This window comes from Barbus barbus (genome assembly GCF_936440315.1).
Source record: "Barbus barbus genome assembly, chromosome: 50".
Lineage (NCBI taxonomy): Eukaryota > Metazoa > Chordata > Actinopteri > Cypriniformes > Cyprinidae > Barbus > Barbus barbus.
Window position 1 is genome coordinate 4,829,971 of NC_136728.1, and position 25,206 is coordinate 4,855,176.

General features: G+C 36.3%; 1 protein-coding gene across 1 annotated transcript in view; it reads left to right on the forward strand.

Annotated features, from left to right (window-relative positions):
• LOC306868576 (serine/threonine-protein kinase BRSK2) overlaps positions 1-25,206 on the forward strand; it is a 208,903-nt gene that overhangs the window by 142,882 nt on the left and 40,815 nt on the right. Inside the window, exons 3-4 of the mRNA XM_079414828.1 lie at positions 6,858-6,943; positions 11,716-11,856. Coding sequence (XP_079270954.1) covers positions 6,858-6,943; positions 11,716-11,856 — 227 coding nt within the window. The remainder of the gene's footprint in view (positions 1-6,857; positions 6,944-11,715; positions 11,857-25,206) is intronic.

Consider the following 25,206-nt stretch of genomic DNA (forward strand, 5'->3'; position numbering starts at 1 on the left):
TTCAGGGTCGTTTCAGAAAACGAGGTTCACGTTGGTCTTTATTACAGCACGGCAGTTACATTATCGCTAATTATCGGATTTCGAAACCCGGTGACCCGCAAGAGCTCACGAACTCACCGACACGCAGAGGTGTTCTCGCTCGAATCTAATGATCTGCCTTTGTTTTAACGATTTGGCTCGGTTGATTGCCTTCATCTCAACTCACTCTTACAAATCAAGAACCTGCAACCTGAACCCGAATCGAGACGAGGCCAGACCCAGTGTAATAACTCACTAATGAAGTTATATGGAAATTGGATGGCTGCATGCACACAGATGTGTAGAGTTAATTAACGCTTGGCTATGCATAGAAGTAGGTGCACAGGTGCCAGCAAACTGACATTTTGAGGGAATGGGTCAATATGGTAAGATGGAGCAATGAGAAACTGGCGAGCGTAGGGTGGACATGATGTTAATGGATGGCGGAGAGAGTCGGGCTCATTTGCAGCAACATTTTAATCACAAGGAATAAATTCACGCTACTGTTGCTGCTCAGCTTCCAAGTTTCACAGATTTAGAAGAGATATTTCAAGGGCTTGTCATAGACGATGAGTGCTTAAAACTGATATTTGCAATCTTGATGGTACCCCTTTCAGCTTCAACTTTTAAAATGTATTCACAGTTGATCAATAAGTCTATTAAAATATTACATAATTTGACCTTTTTATGACAAGGCAAGTTTAGTTTAGGTTGTAAAATGTCATGTTGTGCAACTCGCCAAAAAACCTGATAATTAATTAATGACATTTTAAATTTTTATATATATATATTAGTGCTGTCAAATGATTAATTGTGATTAATCATATCCTAAATAAAAATTTTTGTTTATATAATATATGTGTGTGTACTGTGTATATTTATTATGTATATATACAGAAACACATACAGTATATATTTTGAAAATATTTACATGTATTTAAATCTATATATTTATATTATATATAAATATATTTAATATATAAACAACACATTTTTCTTAAATATATACATGAGTGTGTTTATATATACATAATAAATATACACAGTACACACATTATGTAAACAAACTTTTATTTTGGATGCGACTTAATCAAAATTAATCGTCTGACAGCACTAATATTTATTGAAAATAATGATGTACACTCATATATGTATTGAGAGGTTGATGAAAATATGTTATTACTTTTTACTTGATGGTTACTGCTTTTTTTTATGTTTCCAGAATTTATCAAATTTGTCAGCGCGCAAACTTTCAAGTTGGCATGTGCCTCTTGAGCTACTGCCATTGAGATGAATGCTGCTGTAATGCTTACGGATAGCTGTTTCTTGCTATTATAGACATCCTCAGCCTAACTTAATTTGCTTTTATTGAGTAGTCTTCTGCAGTAGAGATTGCTCATCCCATGGCTTTCCTCAAGGCCCTGAGCGCAGTTTATGCTCAGCAGAGATCCTGTGGCACTTCCTTGTGTTGATGACATTCCACTTAGCTAAATTCCCTGCTTGGCTCTTCGGACTGGCTTTGGATCAGCAATTCAGTGAGGTTTGGTCTGGTGCCACGTTTGTCAAGATGGCTTTGTCCGGGATTTCCGTGGCTGTTCCAGTGCTCTCTTCAGCCATTGGCCAGATTGTTTATACCCTGAATATTCATATCACATCTGTATGCCTGATTAAAACAGCAAGAGAAGGATTTTGACTCAATGTTGAGCAGATAATGTCAGTTGATGGAGCCAAATTCATCCAGATATTTACCAGAATGCTGAGGCTAGTCATAGAATGTTAGGACAGATTGGATTAGCATGGATCAGGATCTTTATATTTTTGCCACAGATACAGTGGGGGAAAAAATTATTTGATCCCCTGCTGATTTTGTATGTTTGTCAAACTGACAAAGAAATGTTCAGTTGATAATATTAATGGTAGGTTTATTTGAACAGTGAGAGACAGAATAAAAACAATAACAAAATCCAGAAAAACATATTTAAAAAAAAGTTATAAATTGATTTGCATTTTAATGAGCCAAATAATTATTTGACCCCTTCGTATAACATGACTTAGTACTTGGTGGCAAAACCCTTGTTGGCAATCACAGAGGTCAGACGTTTCTTGCAGTTGGCCACCAGGTTTGCACACATCTCAGGAGGGATTTTGTCCCACTCCTCTTTACAGATCCTCTCCAAGTCATGAAGACATTTGGCAACTCTAACCTTCAGCTCCCGCCACATATTTTCTCTGGGATTAAGGTCTGGAGACTGGCTAGGCCACTCCAGGACCTTAATGTGCTTCTTCTTGAGCCACTCCTTTGTTGCCTTGGCCATGTGTTTTGGGTCATTGTCATAATAATAATAATTTGTTACATTTATGTAGTTCTTTTCTAGGCACTCAAAGCGCTTTACATAGTAAGGGGGTATCTCCTCATCCACCACCAGTGTGCAGCATGCACCTGGATGATGCGACGGCAGCCATAGTGCACCAGAACGCCCGCCACACACCAGCTTACTGGTGGAGAGGAGACAGTGATGAGGCCAATCAGTAGATATTGGGATTGTTAGGAGGCCATGATGGTCAGAGGCCAATGGGCAATTTGGATTTTTTATGACCACAGAGAGTCAGGATCTCAGTTTATCGTCTCATCCGAAGGTCATGCTGGAATACCCATTCATGACCTGTTTTCAATGCCCTGTCTGGCTTCACTTCCCTGGCCCTGACGGTGCATGGCCCGTCCATCGTCTCTTTGATGCGGTGCAGTTGTCCTGTCCCCTTAGCAGAAAAACACCCCCAAAGCATAATGTTTCCACCTCCATGTTTGACTGTGGGGATGGTGTTCTTGGGGTCATAGGCAGCATTCCTCCTCCTCCAAACACAGCGAGTTGAGTTGATGCCAAAGAGCTCGATTTCGGTCTCATTTGACCACGACACTTTCACCCAGTTCTCCTCTGAATCATTGGCAAACTTCAGATGGGCTTTCTTGAGCTGGGGTACCTTGCGGGCACTGCAGGATTTCAGTCCTTCACGGTGTAGTGTTACACAAATTGTTTTCTTGGTGACTATGGTCCCAGCTGCCTTGAGATCATTGACAAGATCCTCCCGTGTAATTATGGGCTGATTCCTCACCGTTCTCATGATCATTGAAACTCCACGAGGTGAGATCTTGTATGTCGCCCCAGTCCGAGGGAGATTGACAGTTATTTTGTGTTTCTTCCATTTGCAAATAATCGCACCAACTGTTGTCACCTTCTCACCAAGCTGCTTGGCGATGGTCTTGTGTAGGTCTACAATCTTGTCCCTGACATCCTTGGACAGCTCTTTGGTCTTGACCATGGTGGAGAGTTTGGAATCTGATTGATTGATTGCTACTGTGGACAGGTTGTCTTTTATACAGGTAACAAAATTAGATTAGGAGTTTAAGAGAGTGCTCTTAATCTCAGCTCCTTACCTGTATAAAAGACACCCGGGAGCCAGAAATCTTGCTGATTGATAGGGGATCAAATACTTATTTCACTCATTAAAATGCAAATCAATTTATAACTTTTTTGAAATGTGTTTTTCTGGATCTTTCGCTCACTGTTCAAATAAACCTACTATTAAAATTATAGACTCATCATTTCTTTGTCAGTGGGCAAACATACAAAATCAGCAGGGGATCAAATATATATTTTTCCCCACTGTAGCAGGACCGAATGTGTTTCCACGACTTCAGCGTAGAGCAGTGGCACACATGATTACAGTGACAGTCCCCTCTGGAGAAACCTGGGTTTAAGTGCTTTGCTGAAGGGAACAGTGGTGATCATTCTCCTTGTGGGGAACAAACCTGTGGGCTGCAGAATTGGGTTTCTTTAACTTCCAGTTGTACTTTGTCCCAGGGGTTGATTTTATTAAAACTAACAGATTTTAGCTTTTTCTTTTGTTATATAAAATTCACGTTTAAATCTTGGTAACTTTTTCATTTTCAAATGGCACTCACTGTATGTATGATTTTATTGTGGATTTTAATTATTCTTGTCCCAGATTATTTCAATATTAAAATTTCGGAAAAAAAAATAATTATAAAATGTTTCAAACTATGGTAATCTAATCAAAGTTAAATAATCATAAACAAATGTAAAATGTATTGTGACACAATAATTTATATTTTTTTAACCATTAATAATTGAATCCATTGTTTATATATTGCTATTTTTTTCATCATCGTTTCCACCAGAATTTTTTTTTTCTTTCAAAAGTTTATTTTGTTAACAAGGAAAGAACAATGTGAGTGTAGAACTTCAGACAAAACATGTTATTGTGTGAATAAAATAAGGAGGTACGCTACTTTTCCATCGGGTCAGCAAGAGTTTAAAAAAAGATATATTATTTTATTTTTATTCAGCAACGATGCATTAAATTGAGCAAAGGTGATAAAGACATAATGCTACAAAGGATTTCTATTTTAACCAATACTGTTGTTTTGAATATATTAATCAAAAATTCCTTAAAAATGTATCATGGTTTCCAAAAAATAGGAAGCAGCTCGACTGTTTTCAAAGTTGATGATCAGAAATGTTTCTTGATCACAGGTATAAATTGCATTTTACAATATTTTCAAATAGAAAACAATTATTTGAAATTGTAATAATATTTCACAATATTATTGTTTTTACTATATTTTGGTCAAATAAATGCAAGCTTATTGAACATAAGACGCTTCAAAAACATACAAAGAGTACACACAAATATCAAGGTAAATATAATGTTTAGCAGAATATTTATATTGTGTCATTTCCAGTCGAGTTTGCATTGTCTAATTGTCAAATGCAAAAAAAGTTATTTCATTTTATGTATTTAGGATGCATACAATGATTATGTATTTACAAAAATTATGTATTTAGGATGCATACAATGTAGCAAAATACCAATGAATTTAACCATAGCAAGATTAAGAAGTTGGTCCTTTTATTCCAAAAAAATTTCAAATGTAATTTTCATAAGGAAATGTTTCAAACACAAAACATCAACTGAAATGTGGTGGAAATTTTCATTAAGTTCAGTGGGGAAAAATCTTATAGAATTAGGTATGTTTTTCTCTGAATGACTTTGTGTCGTTGTGTCATATATGATACATGATGCAAATTTTCTGTATATCATTGGCTGCGATTTCAAAGGTCAACAGCAAACACAAGACCCCCACATGATTGTAAAGCGCTTTGGGAGTACGGCAATACACAATAAATGCGCTATATAAATGCATCATACATTCATTCATTCATTCATTCAAACAGGGTCAAAGTCAAGCTGCAGAGTTCCAACTGAAGCTTGAAGTTCAAAGCATTGGGGACCACTGACTCTAGTCACATGAGCGGTATGTACTGGAGTGTGGTGAGTTTGGATGAGCGTAAGTAATTCATGAAGTTTCGAGAAGCCAGATCAAAGTGCTGCTGTGGAACATTAGGGTCACGTGGGTTCAGGAAATATCGCCTACCTCCCCATCCTCCGCTCTGATCTGCAGTGGCAGGTGTGCATGCTAGGAATATTCCAGAAGACATTGATGTAAATCAAACACGATTGTCTTGCTTACAACTGGCACAATCTTAGGTTCAGTCTGTGACTTATGAGCTCAGTTCTTTGTGAAGTGCTTGCGATTTTAAGATTTCCTTTGGTTCCCTGTCAGGTCAGAGAGATCTTTCATGTAGACTCGCCTTATAAGTCGTCCTAAGCTTGATTCAATGAGAAAATATGTTTATCTTGTGCATGTGGGAATCAATTTATAAGCATAGTCTATTCAATAGACTGACAAGGATGCTTAGGTATCAAAGTAGCGCTATGTTCCTGAAGAATTCTGCAAAGGTTAGCTCTACTTTACATGGGCATCTGAACTTGAGGGTTTTGTTGCTGATCTGTCATCATTTTTCATTTTACATTTACGAAACCTCTCAGAGTTCAGCCGTCTGATGGAGGATAACTTGCAATCTGGCTGCTCTCAGGTCCCAAATACTGCAGTATCAGTTCAGACATTGCAGTTGCATTGACATATTGAAGGTCATTCGGTCCAAATCACAGAAATGTTGTCTATTTGACTTGGCCAAACCGTCTAGCTAGGGTTAAACGATTCACGTAAAACACGACGAACCGTGTACTTTAATTCTCACACAAATGACTCTGAGTTGGTTCTTTTAGTGAATCAGAATTTCTGATTCATGACTCCAAGGAGTCGGTTTGTTTTAATGAACCAGAAACATGACCAGTACAGTTGATGAAAACATACAACTCGACAATTACAGTCCCATTCCTGAATGAATGACTCTGAGTTGATTTTAGTGAATCAAAAACACACACTGCCCAAACAGTGACACCAATGAGTCAGTTTTTTTAGTGAATCAGAAACATACAGTGTAGCTGGTGTAGTCCAATTCCCGAATAAATGACTCTAATGAATCTATTATTTTTAGTAAATCAAAAACATAAAATGCGACCAGGGGTTTCCCAAAACTAACTATGGTTGCAAGTTCTGTCGTGACCAAGTTCAATGGAACTTGCGACTATATAGTTAGCTATTGATGCTTTTGAGAAATGCACCACAGTAGAGTCCGATTCATGAATAAATGAATCTTGTGAGTCAGTTCTTTTTAGTGAATCAAAAACATACAAACATATAAATATGCAGCTTGATCTTATATCTAACTACTGATTGTTTGTATGACAATGTTTAGTTAAAGTACCCATTATAGGTTTTGTCAGTATTAATTTATGAACAATAGATGAATGAATGAATGTTATGTTTTATTTTATTAGTATTGTTGCTTACTATAGTTGAAGTATAGGTGCTGTGAATTCAATATCTTTTTTTATCTGTTATTTCTCCACAGGTGGAGCGAGAGATCGCCATCTTGAAGCTAATAGAACACCCACATGTATTAAAGTTGCACGACGTCTACGAAAATAAGAAATATTTGTAAGTATAAGAATCTTGATGGAATATTGTGCTTATTTTTCTATTAATTAGCAGTATTCACTATCTTTATAGACATTATTAATAAATATATTATTAGTCAAATCTATAAAGATATTATTAATAAGTAATTATTTAATAAAGATGAAATATGATTAGGATTGCAAATCCAAAATTTGAGTGTAGAGCAAAAACAAAACCATGTTTGGTGTCTATAGCCTAAAAGTTTGGCGGAAATGCAAGTGTAAATGTGTTTGATCTTAAAAGGTTTTATAAGTAAGTGATTCTGCTGGTGCTAAAACACTCTTAATGATGAAAGTGTGAAGTAGGCTGTTAGTCACAGCAGTTTGAGAGCTGCTAATGGGGCCACGAGTCATCCTTCATGTAAACACCATGATAATTGACTTAGCATTTTTTGGCATCAACAAATCTTCATAAAAATGATTTCTGTTTACCTCATCACTCACTTTTATATTTTCTTCAGTTTTGAAGCACCACATGAGTTTTATACATATTCTTTTTACATCACTTGGTATCATGGTACTATGTAATTTTTTACTATGTTTACCATTCTTACCATGTTATATGAATACGACTCATTCTACGTTATATAACACAGTGTTATGGTGTTATTAGTTCTTTCAGTGACTTTCACTAGGTGGCGACAAGTGATTAATTGAATCATTCATTAAAGTGCCCCTATTATGGATTTTTGAAAATTACCTTTCATGCAGTAAGTGAATGAAAACATCCAGCAAAATGTTTAAATCTGAAAGTCCACTGTGATTAAAGTTATTGTCTCTCAAAAAATGAAAAAAAAAAAAAGTCGACTAAATAATTGAAACTAGTCGTTTTTAAACCGAATCCCAAGCCGACGAATCCCAAGCCGTTTCATGTTGTAGCAAATTGCCGGCCCACTTGGTGGTCTTTTCGCATTGGTCTGAATGAAAATGCAAATTCATTCTTTGCCACTAGGTGCCGCTTTTGGAGCGGTAAAAATAGCGGTAACGCTGTACACAAAGCAGCACTGCGCTCACAAACACTGCTTTAGCAGGCGTTACAGTCATGATGAAATAAAAATGAGACCAATCGGACAAATCACTGCAGATTAGCATCACGCAAAGGATAGGTTTGGAAAAATTAATCAAAATGAAGTGAATCGTTTGGGAGTCGTTGAGCAAGTAAGGTAAAAATAATTGCATATTATAAGACAATGAAAGTGTTTTTGACCTTGCGTGCATGTCAACCTGTTGTTGGGGACTCCCAAAACCAAAATATGAACCTTTCATTACCCATAATAGGGGCTCTTTAAGAGCTGAATCACTTCTACTGTGTTATTTAGAGATGCTTTGAATGATTGTTGTGACTTCTTTTAGACCTATTTTGCTAATGGGGCAAAAAATACAAAACGCATTCCAATATGATTCTCTTTATTAATTTGCGCTTTATGTAAAAGTAATCTTACACTACCAATCTTGTTGTTTGTTTCTGTTTACCTCATTACTTCTATGTATATTTGTATTATCGTGGTAATACTCCACATTTTTTTTTACCATGTTTATTGTTTTTACTATGCATAAAACATTATATATGAATATGACAGTCATTCTATGCTATAAAACACAGTGTTGTGTTCTTAACACTTCTTTTCAGCGACTCTATCAGGTTACGTCAGTAGGTGGCGCCAAATGATTCACTCAATTGATTTGTTCAAACAATGATTGAAAACACATCTCATGCATTGCTTGGAGCACCTGCAGTTGATTGTTGTTACTTCAGTTTGTTGTTACTTCTAATTTTGCTAATAGAGCAAAGACAAAATTAATCACAATATATGTCTAAAATTTAAAGGAACACTCCACTTTATTTTGGAAATAGGCTCATTTTACAACTCCCGTAGAGTTAAATAGTTGAGTTTTAACGTTTTTGAATCCATTAAGCCGCTCTCCGGGTCTGGCGGTAGCACTTTTAACTTAGTTGCATCGTAGTGTAGTTACATCGTGTACTAAGACTGACAGAAAATGAAAAGTTGCGATTTTCAAGGCCGATAAAATCGCAACTTTTCATTTTCTGTCAGTCTTAGTACATGATGTAACTAAAGAAGAGTCATGTTTTAAATAGGAAAATTATTGAAACTCTTTGGTCATTTTTGAGCGAGATGCTAATGGTCTAATGCGATTCAATGATCTATGCTAAGCTAAGCTAAAAGTACTACCGCCAGACACAGAGAGCGGCTGAATGGATTCAAAAACGGTAAAACTCAACTATTTAGCTCTAGGGGAGTTGTAAAATGAGCCTATTTTCAAAAAAGTGGAGTGTTCCGTTAAGTATATCAGCATTAATTTGCGTATTGAGCTATTGTGTAAAAAACAGAGTGGTAAATTGAATGGCTTGAGATTCAGTTTAGTTGCAAAAAGAAAGAATCGAGTGGAGGTAAATCTAACAAAGTAGAACACCAAGCTGTCAGCATCTAAACACAGATACAAACCACTCGCTGGCTTTTGTTTTGGTTTGGAAGAGTAACACACACATGCTCAAATGTTGTTTAATTATTGTTCATGACACAGACTCGCTTCTTTTGACTCATAGTGTGTGAGTGTTTGTATTTGAAGACAGTTTCTCCACAGAAACTTAACGCGCGGTTCGTCGCTCTAGTCCTCCAAACTTTCCCTGACAAGAACATCTTTCAGAAACAGCCTAATTTCAAACCATAACAGCACGTTATCGTCAAGGAGACTTAACAAAACTAAAACTCACTAAAAGTTTTATCGTGTTTACTTGCTGGTATCCCTTTTATCTTCACACTCACCTTCGATTGTGCGCTCTCAGTTCTTGCCGCTCGGCCGCTGTAGAACGGAAGCTGTCAGTCCAGTATTTCTCAGCATAGTACAACCTTCAACCAAAGAGAATCACTCTCGACTCTGTTTACTTGTTTAAACGAATATCTCCCATACTACAGGGATGAAATTGTCAATTCTCTTTGAGATTACAACAGATGCTTTGAAAAGCGTCTGGAGGAAAGCATTAGTTATGTTAATGAGGTTTCTGTGTAGACTTCATGAAATCAATATTTGTTAGCTTTGATGCTATTCACTTTACATGCTAGTGTTCTCCTAAATGTTTAAAAATGTACCTAAAATATTGACGACTCATGGTCTAGTCCAGATTTCTGCCCAATCAAATTTTTGTCCACGAGGGAAAGAACTACAATCCCATGAAGTATTGCAAATGACATAAATAAATTATAAATGATGGAGAATATACACTACTGATTATGAATGTAATCTACATTCTTCAGTTGCTTGATTTACTGCTAATCCTCTTTTGTGGCCTAATTTGATAATTAAGTGTCCATCAAATGTGCACTGTTTTTTTGCCTAATAGTAGGGAAGTATGTGATTTTGGATGGAGCCACATTACATAATTTGTGCTTAAAGGGAGTTAAAATAGATATTTTGGCTCAATTTGCTTGTTGCAATTCACTGATTGGTGGAATTCCTCAGCAGAATTATGGGTAATGTAGTTTTACACCAGGAATTCTGCTATTGAATGTGATTATTTAAAAATATGTTTATACTATCGATTACAACCTCATAGCTTACAGTAGGGTTTTCTTTAAATCAAAACCAGTTCCCCTGTTGGAAAAAATGAAGGTTTTTATTTTATTTTATTTTTATTTAGGCTAATACATTTTTTTTAACCACAGAAACCCCACAGTTGCACTGTATACCAACTGCCATTGACTAACAATTAACCTATCGGTAAGCCCCTCCGCTCAAACGCAGATGAGCCAATGGCAGTTGAGTATCAGTTGCACACAAACCGGAATTCGGACATCTTTAGGTTTCAGCGCCATAGGGAAACATTGGAAGCTCCGAATCTTTCATTGGTTTGATGGTGTTTATGCTACAAAAATAATAAAACAAAGTTCCTTGGGTACTTATTATACTTTATTCCATTTCCTAAACCTAAACAAAACAGAGCAAAATGTCCCTAAGCATTCAACCCCAATCCCAATGAAGACGAAAATGTTCATTTTCTGGTTGCCGTACTCTCATTTACAAATTTCATCTGCTCAAGCAGAACGTTAATGTCATCTTGCGTTTCAGCAAGGTATCTCTGGCTAAAACTAGCTAACGTTAAAGTTAGTGAGTCCATGCTAACGTACAAACCTAAATAGTGGATTGTTCTTACGTCATGTACAGTGTAGGTCAAAAACACATAAACGAAGGTCTACATTTTAGTGCCTCCTCATATTAAACTGGTTAAATGTACATTAATTTGATCTTACACTTCAGTGCATGAACGGTGTTGATCCAGGATGTTGTCATTGCGATCGTGACAATCGTAACATGAGGCTTCTCCCGTTTGTATTGTGATCTGTATTTTTACATTTTTATTTGAAAATATTTTATCTATCCATCCAGTGCATATGAATGATGGTCCTTCTGTGTCCAATTAAAAAAATAATAACATCTGTGACAAGGTTTTCACACTGACAGCTGTCACTGTAAGACAGTTAGCAACGCCATTTGTAATAATATGCTAGCATACTACCTTAATATTTTTTAGTTCATTTTTTTATATCTAAGAAGTAGTATGCAAAGTCTGCTATTTCAAATTCAGCCATGGTTCATCGTACACAAAAAAAGATACTGACTGTTATATAAAACAAAGTCTGGCTCATCTATATGTCCTGCACAAACTCCCTGTTTCAGGAGGAATTATGTCAGGGTCTATAATGTTATTTCTCTCTGTCTTATTTCTGTTTGCAGGTATTTGGTTTTAGAGCATGTGTCGGGTGGAGAGCTGTTTGACTATCTGGTAAAGAAGGGCCGATTAACACCCAAAGAAGCTCGAAAGTTCTTCAGACAGATCATCTCCGCTCTGGACTTCTGCCACAGTCACTCAATATGGTGAGTAGGACCAGTCATTCCTGAACATGTTCATGTGTTTCAATGAAAATCATTATGGTCGTGTTCTCAGATTGAGGCAATTAAAGCAATAAGCCACTACAAAATGTGCCAAGATCTCTTTTTGTGGCAAGAGAGCTTTCTTTCTTTTTCTTTCTTTCTTTCTTTCCATCCATCCAGTCATTCATTTTCTATCCTGCTAGCCATCCATCCATCCATCCATCCATCCATCCATCCATCCATCCATCCATCCATCCATCCATCCATCCATCCATCCATCCATCCATCCATCCATCCATCCATCCATCCATCCATCCATCCATCCATCCATCCATCCATCCAGAGCAAACAAACAAGTTGATACACAAACAAGTTTCACAAGTCAAAATGTGAAATTTATTAGGGTTGAAATTAGTAATTATTTTGATTTGTTTGTTTGTCTCATCATTTTTTATTTGTTTTTTGTTGTTGGGAACATTTGATCTCCAACCTTAATCCAAAGGTATTACACAAACAAGCTGGAATTGTGCACTGAATTAGGGTTGAAATGTTCTGAAGCAGAAAAGCTGATCCTAACACAAAACTTCAGCAATGCGTCCTAAAAGTCAGTCCAGCCTAGTCTTTCCCACCTTTTTCACACTTAATAGATTAGAGGCGACCGGCGAGCTGGCGAGAGCTCTTCCCTCTTGTGCTCGTTAAATTCATATTCATACCCCGGGGCTTTCGATTATAACCATATCAAGATATCAGAGTCAAGCTCTTTTTTTCGTCCAAGGAAAGGCAAAGCAAGGCACATTGCCTCTTACAGTCTCTCTTCTTGATTTATGATCAAGAGTTCTCATCTGAACTGCTTTTTGGATGTGATATTTCCAATTTGCATGTCCAAGTGATGATTGAGTGACAAGTTTTGTGTGTTTCCAGGCTATTAATTATATGCCAAAACAGCATGACCACATCAGTTGAAGACAAAACGTTTTTAACTCAAAAAAGGAAAATTTAACTGTTCATGAGCTTCTTGATAGCTTTTCACACATCAGTTGCTTTTGCACTTTTTAAACCAAAAACTCTGCATTGATTACAGTTTGCCATCGCAATAAAACCGCAGCGTAAGCGCATTTAATTTGACAGAATATCTGAAGCTGTTATTTCTGTAAGCTGGTATTTTCGTTTGTTTTTGATAATTGGTCCTGTCTGGTTCACTGAAGCATACAACAGGGTTATGAAAATTGAAAAAGGTGAGGGCTTAACCGACGATGTATAATGATCATGTTCTTTTACAAACATCATTAGCAAATATTGACTTCTGAACCACGTCATCAGCTTTAATCGGGCCTTTTGTTTTGCAAATGCCTTGTTGCACTGAAGCAAACCTTGGACAAATACTGTGAAATGGTCTTTAACCCCCATAAATGCAGTTATTCTGCCTTCAAGACCTTCTGCGAAGTTCCTGCTTACGATAAATTTGTGTGTTAAAATTATTTTGGTCAAATCCAAATGGAACTTTCTCTATTTTTTTCCACCAACTGCCAAAGACTTATTAATGCTAATTAGACCAAATGCAAAACTAAGAGCAAAGGATGGTCATTAGAGAATGATTTTCTGCAAGTTCTTCATCAACAGTACATAACCTCTTAGTACATATCATCAGTACCAATTAGGTTCTGGTATGATTTTGCCTCACAAAAACCCAGAAATCTCCAGTTTCCTCACTGCTAATTAAGACATTCCCTTACACAAGCATAGCGTTCAGGAAGCCCCCGTGGCAAACTTCTGGCAGTGCCACAAATACATTTTCCGAGGGTTATGGTGCCGTTCATGTGCTCTCATCTCGTAAATATGATCATTCAGACAACAGTGACTTGAAGGGAGAATCTTTGCTTTGAGCTGCAGCTCTGAAACACTGACACCTGAATAAACGAGCAAATCCTCTCATTTAACGCGTAAGCGTGATATCAAGCTGATCTATTTAGAGATAAAAGAGAGGTGTTATGGGTAATCAGTGTATAACTGTGGGTTTTTTTACGCCACACACATACACATTTGCATTTGTGTGCATCCATATTACTGGCAAGATAAAAGAATTGCCTTAGAAAAAGTACTGTGGTGATACTGTGGTACTTTAACGGTATCAGGTTGTAATACTGTGGTACTATTTCTTTTTTTTTGGGGGGGGGGGGGGGGGGGGGGGTATTGATTTTGCAGAGTCATACGCAATTGTCCAAAATCTTCTTCACAATAAACAGAACAAGCTGACTTTTTGAAACCCCTCTAGAATCTTTGTTATAAACACACACCATCATGCACATAGATCATCAGAGGTTTGAAAATCTAAATTATACCCCAAATTAGAGTCTACCATCTTGAAGCCTTTCTGTCAATCCATCTGCAACAAATTTACATGTCTCAAGGGTCGTGTAACGAGGCGACTGAAAGAGACGTGTGCATCCATATGCAAAACATTATTCAAAGACATGGTCAAGACAGGCAAGGGTCGAACAGCAGCAAACAGATATAGAACAGGCAAGACAAAGAGTAATCCAGAGACAGGCGTGGGTCAGTCGACGGCAAACGTAATCCAGATGGCGAGGCAAACGGGAAATCCAACAGACAGGCTGTAGTCCAGACGAGGGACAAACTGTATCTAAACAGGGCCCAATGACGGGGGTAATCCAGAACAAGCAAAATCCAGAGTAGGCAGGGAAACACAGAATCGAGATACACAGGCTAGGATATAAACACGGAAAATCAGGCAAAGAACAAGACTAGAAATGACTGGGAACTAAGACTGGAGAAACTAGATTGGCTCTGTAATGTAGCTATCACTAGGAGAGCGATAAACGCTAAACAATACTCTGCAATTTGACAAGTGTCTGAGTGGTTGTTATATTGTGTGTGTGATTGGCTGCAGGTGAGTCCAATCAGTGCAATGGCGCATGGGAAATCTAGTCCTGGATGACGTGTAACAGTTTGTGTGGTGGGAGAGTCAATGTAATCGGAAGGCAACCTCTGGTGGCGAGCAGACGGAAGGCCATGGACCAGATTCAGGACAGGTTGAGGCTCTAGCTTTATTTATTCTGTTAAAAGTTCTAACGTTACTATATCATGAAACCGAAGTAGCCAGTTTCGCACAGATACATTATGGGGAGGGAGCCATCTTTGCACTTTTTTTTTTTTTTTTTTTTTAAGCAGATGTTAGTCCTGCCAGCCAGATATACTGTAGTACTTTGATATGTACTATGGAACTGAATAATTACAATAATCATGTACCATGGTGTTTACATGATAACTCAAAGGATATGATGGTGTTACCATGGTAAATGGGCTAGCTAAATAAAAAATAAATAAATAAAAAATAATAAAAATAAATAAATAAATGCAAACAAACCATGGTACCAGTCCTTTAACAATAGTTATCTCTCAATGTATATTTTATAGTTTAATTTTTATTATTTCACATTCATAAAACATGCTTGTATATGCATATGTATCATTTTCATGTACATTCATGTATCATTTAATTTGTTGTCAAAAATAGACCATTTTTCACTATCAATATTTCCAAACAGGAAATGATGTGAAGTGGAATATACATGAAGTTATTATTTTAAATATATGGTCTAAAGTTATAGTATAGTTATACTTCACTATATTATAAATTATATAAGTGTATTTGTCTCATCAAATGTATTAATATACAGTATAATCAGGGTGTGTGTGTGTGTGTGTGTGTGTGTATATACACACACACACACACAAACTATATATATATATATATATATTTTTTTTTATTTTTTTTTTTTTTATTTATATTTATTTATTTATTTATTTTTTTACAAAATTTCAAACATAACACAAAAAAGTCCAAAAAAGACTGGTTCATACACATTTCAAAACTGTTGAGGATAAAATGCACAAAAAAGCCTTTGGCTTATTTCCATTGTGGTCCTCGAAACCCTGATTATACTGTATATTATTAATACATTTGATGAGACAACTACACTTAAATAGTGCAAATGGAAAAATAAAAAGATATAAAATTAAATAAAACAAGAAAGTGGATACATTTAACAAAAATAAAACGTGCTGCAATCTCAACACAATCTTTCTGTTCTAAACACACACCATCATGCACACCATGTGTGTCATATATGATGAATGGCAGCCACACACTAATCTCAGATCAGCAATAAAGCTCTCTTTTGCACACCTTTAGTGTGTCTGCTGAGCCCCACAGAGTCCATGTCCTGCCTTCTCTGGTTCCTGCTTCATTTCTCAGAGCTGCAGGCCTCACGCAGAGCAGCAGTAGGGCAGTATGCTGCAGCAGCCATGAGAAATGTCCCTGTCATGCTGTCATACTTCCCCGGCTGTTTGCTTACTTCATATGTGACTGAGAGCCGCCCGGCCCCTCTGATCTCATGCTGGGACAGTCAGCAGGGGATGATGGGAGAACTACCTACCCAATGTTCTCGTTTTACACTTCCATCCTTTCCCATTTCATTATTCATCTCACAGTTTGTCTTGCAATCTGTCTTTTTGTTGTCTGTCTTTACTTTATTGTTCTCTTTGCCCACAAACAGAGCTTACATGTGACCCTGGACTACAAAACCAGTATTAAGTTGCTGGGGTATATTTGTAGCAATAGCCAAAAATACATTGCATGGGTCAAAATGATCCATTTTTCTTTTATGCCAAAAATCATTAGGATATTAAGTAAAGATCATGTTCCATGAAGATTTTTTGTAAATTTCCTACTATAAATATATTAAAACTTAATTTTTGATTAGTAATATGCATTCCTAAGAACTTCATTTGGACAACTTCAAAGGCAATTTTCTCAGTATTTAGATTTTTTTGACCCTCAGATTCCAGACGTAGTTGTAACTCGGCCAAATATTGTCCGATCCTAACAATCCATACATCAATGGAAAGCTTATTTATTCAGCTTTCACACGATGTATAAATCTCAATTTCGAAAAAGTGACACTTATGACTGGTTTTGTGGTCCAGGGTCACATATTATAATTTCGGAAACCTGCTTAGACAGCATTTTAAGGCATCACAGGTGTGTGTGACAGCTGGTCCAAATGGTAGGCAGCATATTTATGTTTAAGTATGTGCATTCATTACGCTAATTAACCATTGTATGCATAATTACAATAATTTTCACCTCAATTTTTCACCTTTTTTGGGTTAATTGATACTTTATGGTGATATAAATATTAATTGTGCAATGATGGAAAAATGTGCCCATTGTGACATTTCTGCAAAACTCCAAAAACATACATACCATTCATTGCAGTTTCCAACTGAAGTGAACACTAGTGGCGGTTAAACACCCAAAACTTTTATTCCTTTGCATACAAATTATGATTACGGGCAGATAGTGATTAATAAAGACTTACTTTAGAGATGTTTCTTGCATAATAGTATGTTATGACCTGAAAACAATTACCATAGTGCATGATTTGTAAACTAATACAGCTCTGTGAATCATGTAACCGCTTCATATGGCTTTTCTTATGTAGTAAACTTGCTCTGTAGCGCACCCGGTACAGCAACACTTGTGAAGCACTCTGGTCCTGTTAAACACAAGTCACAATAAAAGATCTTAAAGACTTGTAGAAGGAAGTTAACCTGACATGGTTGCTTCAGCAAAAACATTTGTATCTTATGTTTTCCACAATTGAGCATTAACATTTTAGCGCCACTCATTGAACATTTCATTTAAAGTGTCAATAGAAATTATTTACTCAATTTAAAAATGTACTGTTTTCCCCATTATTTAGTGTTGTGGATTTTTATTCTCAATAGAGTACAGGTATGTTCACACTTATTTGACAACATTTTTAAATGAAGAGTTTCACGCGAGGGAGCGCTATTGGTCAAACTACGTTTCTGTCATTATCTTCTGTAAGTATGAAAACAATAGGAAAACAAAGCCAAAATTCAGACATAGGCATTTTAGAATTCCCAAACAGGTCATGTCCAGGAAAAATAAGACGTTTGGTCCTCCTACACACCTTATCATGTTTTTAGCATAGCAACATGCTAACATCAAACTCCATTTGAATCCATTGCATCAAGACCTATTTGCCGGTCCTGCTTTATAAGTCAGTGACTTTTAAGGTTACATTTCAGTTTTGGAACAGAGCACATGTTCTACCGTTGAGCGTCCACACATGTTCTCTCCTAAAATATAGGCCTGGACCTTTTTATAAATGGGTGCTGTTTTTTTATTGTGATTGATAGATTGACATGGCTATTCGAAGAATGAATGGTTTAGACGTTTTAATAGCTGAAGGCTGACTGCTCATTCAGTGTCTCTGTCCACCTATGAAATTGTCCTTCTGGAGCTGCTAGACATGAATATTCCTCCAGACCTACTAATAAGAGTCCATGTATGATATAACAAGCAGTCTGTCTGAAAGGAAAAACTCACCCAATCCATTTTTACTGATTCTTCCTATATTGACTCACTTGACACTCCGAAATAACGGCCAAATATGAAGATCTGTACAGTAGCACCCCCTCAATCCCTCAGCGGTAATAAGAGTCACAAGGAGATCGTTTAAGAAATCTGAAATCAGCACAAATGCACTTTCTTTGCTTCTGTTATTTGACTTTCTGAGTGCACAACTGTGTTATAAGGTTTTTATGTGCCACTAGAGAATGTTTCAGATGAGATCTCGACTCTTGTAATGGTTTTGTAGGTTGCCACTGTGTTGGATCCCACTCTGAAATCCCCGCTGTAAATTCAGGGAATGTGTGGAAAACTGTCAGTGGTAATGGATGATAATCATCATGTTTGGCTTTTGGTGGAAAAATACGATCACATTTGTCTTGCTGTCAAAATGCATTAGTTTGTTTCTTCATAGCATTTGGAGAAATGTAGTATTACATCACTTGCTCACCAATGAATCCTCTGCAGTGAATGGGTGCCGTCAGAATGAGAGTCCAAAAAGCTGATAAAAACATCACAATAATCCACAATCCACACAACTTCAGTCCATCAATTAATGACTTAAAAAGTGGAATGCCATGTGTTTGTAAGAAACAAATCCAGCTTTAATATGTTTAACTTTCAACGTTTAACCATCGCTTCTGTGCATATTTCTCTCCTGATTCAAGCAAGACTGTTTTTTTCAGTGGAGAAAGCGTTCTTATGGATTACAGACTCATAAATTAAAATTGTGTAAAAAACTTTGTTTCTTACAAACATGCAGCTTTTTGCTTCACAAGACATTAACTGATGGATTGGAGTTGTGTGGATTATTGTGATGTTTTTTATCAGCTGTTTGGACTCTCATTCTGACGGCACCCATCCACTGCAGAGCATCCATCGGTGAGTAAATGATGTAATGCTACATTTCCCCAAATCCTGTACTATAAAAAACAAATTCACATCTTGGATGGCCTGAGACTGCATAAATTGCCAGCTAATTTTTTGGCGAACTGTGCCTTTAAAACAAAAGTGGTAAATGATTTGATTTTATCTATTGGGAATGGATTGTATCATAAAAATAAGCATTCCTAGAGTTTGCAGTTAATTTTTGAGAATTGCACCACTGGCAGCTGTTGGTTAAAACTAATATTCCTCTATTTTGCACCTGATACAAATGCATGATGTCATAAGTTGTGGGCGGAGCTCCGTGTCACCCTTTACAGAGGGTCTTCTAATTTTGTAGTATGTCACTGAATAGAGAAAGTGTTCTTGAGCTCAGTGTGGACTGGGAAATTGTGCATGTAATACCAGGAATGCACATTAAGAAAGTAAATTAGCCAACATTAAATAGCCAGCATGCAGAAAAAGCCAAAGCACCACTAAACATGTAGACATACATGTTCTGTAATTAAACTCTCTCATAATTAGACCGCTGTGAACAGCATGCGATTCAGATAGCTAATGTACTATTGCATGTGCCACCTGCTGCTCTTTACATTACAATAATGTAAAGCTTGTTTGAGTGCTAATTGGGCCAATTTATTTCTTTATAAATACTTGTTCATTTCACTCATTTAAAAATGCTTTTTGCTGTTTTATTAAATATGACAGTCTAGAGAAGAGATGAAGGTAGTGGGATGGCTTGGTTTCAGAAATGAAGTTGAGTTTAAACTTCTGTCGTCTGCAGATAAGCACCAAAACACAATACACCAGAACTGGCACGACCCAGCAGGCCACGTTTCCCACCATGTTTGTATTTATAATAATAAATACAGCAATCCTTCCACGTGCAGATGCTAAACAGATACTCTTTATTAGGTTTTTATAGGAAGAAACAGTTCAGCCAGAACTGTGGTTTTGATTGTAACCATAAAAAATATATTAAGCATCATTTAAATGCAGATCTCTATCAGCAAACAACATAACAACATGTGCGTTACAATTTTAAACTATCACTGGACCAATAAATATGCAATTTAAGAGCTGGTGGTAGACTGAGGGAAACATTTGGTGCCTCAGCGGCAAATACAAACCTGATACTATCAAAAACAAAACTAACATGCAGCTCGATTTGCCCCGTTTCTCCATTAACCTGCAGACCAGAGGCATTGAAATTAACCTCACCGCTCTTCGATTAGGAAAATATACGGTCAGCCGCTGATCATATCACCAAACAGTTTCTGTTCAGGAGAGATTACAGCATTAATATGTCAGCAAGGGACTTTAAAGAGCCGTTATGGATGTTACCGGTGTGCTAATAAACCCCACCTCTGCAATTTGTCCCATGAACCTCGTTGAGGCGTAAATCTCTTCATACTCACTTTTATTAGCCCATGTGAGATTCGGGTTCATAAATGTGTTTGTGTGTTCGTTTTATGTCCATTTGGAGTGACATTGTCACCAGGGCTTGAAAACGAAAAAAAATGTCAATCGGTTCACTCCGAGCAGAATCGATATTTTAACGTTTCCGTTCCTGCGTTCCTCTGTATTATTACCGTTCCGAAACCGGTTTGAGTAGAAAAAATAACGGTTAATACCATTATTTTTAAAATTGTCTTTGCCTATAATAATAATAATAATAATAAAGTACTGTGTTTTCTTTACACAAAAAGAAAAATAAATAAAAAAAAAATACAGAAAGAGATGGTATCTTAACCCGCTGCGCTAATAGGCTATACAGCATAGTCTTTTCTAGATTTTTACATTTCTAAATGTAGGCTACTAAACAAAATAAAAAAATCTATTAATGCTTTAAAGACATTAAAGAATTGTTTAAAGATGTTTGCTGCAAATTGTAAAAAAAACAAAAAAACGCTACTTGTATAAAATGTTTTGAGGGAAAAAAAACCAAAGGCTAAGCCTGCATTTTATTAGCCTATTATTCAGAAATGATGTAGGCTAAAATGCCGGTAAATCAAAAATGTTTACAAACATTATAAACACTAGGGATGTGCGCTAAGACTAATTTGACTGTCGTTTAAACGGAAGTTTTGTATCCGACTAGTCGACTAGTCTAAAAGCTAGAAACCCCCAAAAAATGGCAAAAAATGTGTCTATATAACAGCCTACACTTGAAATACTTCAATCTTTGAATCACACTGTCAAATCCCTCAATTAATAATAGGTCATGATTATGCTTGCCTGGCGTTATCATCATTTAATATTAGGCGGTCTTAAAACAGAAAAAAATAAAGAGCATACACTCAACAGAGCCTTGCACGGCCCTCAAATTTAGGCCCTAGCCCGGCCCTGGCCCGAGACGCTCAGGCTAGGCCCGGCCCACGTCCGACAGCTTATCAGAATTTCCGACCCGAGCACTTATTTTTCCCCTTCTCCTAAAACAGTTTATACTACTGTTTCGGCTATTAAAATAGTTCCGTTTTGTGTGTAATGGCAAAATTATTATATTTCGTTTTGTTTTTTTATTAAGTTAATTTAGAAAAACGTTTGGAGCATTTTTGTTCATTAAATAGCCTATACGTTTTTTGTTTTTTTTAAAGTAACGACCAAGCGTCCAGCGGCATGAGCTGATCATAGCCTATGTTTGATCAATTTAGCCTTCTCATATCATCACGACTTGCCTAAAATAAAATCTATAGATATACTAAAACAGTTCAAGTATATAACAATGTTTAAACGTTAAACCTGCTATAATAATAATGTGCGCTAGCCTATAAGTAAGTTTGTGCAGAAGCGCGCTCTGCAGGACATGGAGGCACCAGCAAACACTTGCATTGCTTTCAGTGGAAACGAATTAAAATAGCCTACGCCGTCATTTTTGTTTGTTTGTTTGATAAAGGTAAGAATAATACATCATTCCGACCTGTAAAGGGTCTACTTGTATTTGTGCGCACTCACAATACCAACAAAAGGTAGTTCTTTTATAAAACAAAGAAAACAAACATGATGCGCTTTCTGCCGTCTCGTCTTGAACAGGAGCGCTTCATAAAAATGAACCGAAGCTGAGCGAATACTTGCCTCACAGACATGATAAATATATCTATAGAAAGCTTTAAATTATCACTTAACGAAATAAATTTTTTTATTATAATCTTAATCATAATCAATAAAGATGCATTTCTCTCTAAAGGCGCGTCTAATGAGGAGATGGTGAGTCAGGATCAGCAACTTCATCCTTGCGACACGGACTCAGAAAACTTTAGTTTATTAGTAAATAATTCAAATATCTACTTAGCCTACAAATTCCCGCAGACACATTCATGGTTATGTTTGCTGGGGTTTTGCAGCAAGCTTTAGCCTATTGCGTGCATTTGAACGCAGAACTATTCCTGAAGTCACCTGCTGCTGCTGCGGGACACTAAACACCATCGAGATGCTCTCAGTCGTGTGGTCTCCTGTTGTTTCCACCAGCGCGTGATTTATTTTTTTCATCACTAATCGATAGATGTCTACAATATAAAAATAATTTTACAGGGCTCTAACACTCAACATAAACCGGTGCATAGCTTATTTATTCAGATCGGCTGGAGCAATGCAGAAATGGAAAACCAATCAATAGACTGACAGAATTCTTCATTTTCATATAAAGTTAGCCAACATATAAAAACAAAAGTAAAAAAAATGTTTATCAAGGAATAGCATTAAAATGGCTTTAAAAAATTTACTTCATGTTGGCTATATTGTCTAAAAACAAAAGAATGCTAGTTTTACTTACTCCATGCACATTTGTTAACGTGGTCTGGCGAAAGACTGGACTAGACGATTCTGCACTTGAAAAAAAAACAAAAAAAATCTCGCTCGGCAGGAACTGAGGTCACAGGCACGCAGAGAGTTTCGAAAAGAGCCTGGAAATCCCGCAGCACCACCGAAGTGGGTCTTCGTTTAGATTTAGAAGAATAGATCGCGTGCATGGGATCACGGACCGCAGCGACGTATGAAAGATTGACATTGCTGGCTTTGGCTAGCCTCCAAGCTAACGCATAGGTCTTTCGTGTGGTCATTCTAAGCTCGCCGCAACTGACGTGAAGACTAGGCATGAGAGGTCTGAGGTAAAAATGTAGTTTCTGCCCAGATATGCTTTTAAAAATATTTAAATATTTTGATATGTATTCTTTTTCAAAAGTTTTATTTTAACTTATTTAAAATGTTTTAAAATGTAACGTTAAAATTATGGTAATTTGAATGATAAAATGTTTTTTTTTTTTTTTTTCTCTCGCGTAATCGACTATTGTTTTCAGTGTCGACTAGTAGGAGCTGTACCGTTTAGTCGACTAGACCCGCACATCCCTAATAAACACAGTAATTAGTTTCTCTCCACAACAAATCCTCTAAACTTAAGGATAGCCTATAGGCTATAAAAACGTCATTCCAAAAACAAATTAAAGGTGAAACTGATGCCTACCTCTCTCACTCGGCACGAATCCAAATGTTTCCATATTCTCGACGTATAGCCTACTAAAATATTATTTATTGGCTTTTACTTTCATCGAAGCAACGCTGGTGTGTAAGATCTGTTGAATCCATCTTACACTGACATCGGATAAACGCTAACGCCGGTGTTCTGACGATTTGTGCTACCCTGTCAGATTTTCCATTACAACAGATGGTAGCAGAATTCATTGCCATTGCTCACAGCTGAGCACAGGCGGGCATTTCACTCGCTGGATGCGTCAGCATCACATTTGTATAGTCTGTACTACTTGAATTCGTGACTGGTTGACAGCAAATTTAAAATATTAAATGGAACGATAAAATAACGTTATTAACCGGTTAATGGCCATTTCAAATTTTCGATTCTGTTCGGAACTATAAAATTTGATTTAGTTTCTGTTTCCGGTTCTGTTCCAGTCAAAATTTCGTTCGTTTCCAGTTTTTGTTTTCGTTCCTTGAACCGGTTCAGAGCCCTGATTGTCACTCTAAATTTTCGTAGACTAAAAGTTAAATTTCTTGAGTAGACAACTTTATAAGCTTTTATGTGATGAAGTGAACATCTTGCAAAGTAAAGAAATACGTTAATATTGACACACATTAACAATTATCAATTAAATATCAAAGAGATTGAGAATCAGTGAGCATCAATTAAAAACACCACACAACGCTACAAATAGCTAACAGTGAATCAGCACACAGCAAAACCAAAAATCTTGCATCAGTAATCGCATAAATTATTCACATTCTAAAATTTAAGTTTGTTCAGACACAATTGTTAGGCTAATTTACCTGAAATTGTGTGGACTAGATTTTTTTTTTTCTAAATATGTTTTAATCTGAGCTGTTGTTTTTTTTTTTAGCCATGTTTTTCACAATTTCTGTATTTATTTATTTTGTTACATTTAAACATTCAAAACATGCTTTGTTTTGCATTGTTTTTTTGTCATTTTGCTTTGCTTTTTTTGTTGTTTTGCTTTTGTTTTGTATTGTTTTGCCTTGCTATGTTTTTTTTTTTATTATTATTTTGCCTTGATTTCGGTTTGTTGTTGTTTTGCCTTTTGTTTTATTTTGCCTTGATTTTTGCTTTATTTTGCTTTATTTTTGTTTTGTTTTTCATTGTTTTGTCTTGCTTTTTTTTGTTTTTTGTGTATTTGTTTTGCCTTGCTTTTTGCTTTCCTCTGCTTTTTGTTTTTATATTTGTTTTGCTTTTTGTTTTTTGTTTTGTTTTTTGTGTTGTTTTAATTTGTTTTTGTTTTGTTTTTTTGTTATTTTGCTTTGTTTTGTCTTGCTTTGGTTTTTATTTAGTTTTTCCTTTGTTTTTTGGTTTAATTTTTTGGTTTAATCCACAACACTTTTTTCTTTTGTACAAAAAGTCTTCAAAACTGTCATCTTGCTTCACACAGTGAAAAGTAGGGCAGCAAGTTAATTAAGAGAAAGTTTTGAATTAATTTCTATGGTTGGAAACTGCTAATTCATGTCCGCCTGTGGTCAGATGAGCATTTAACATCACACACTGACAC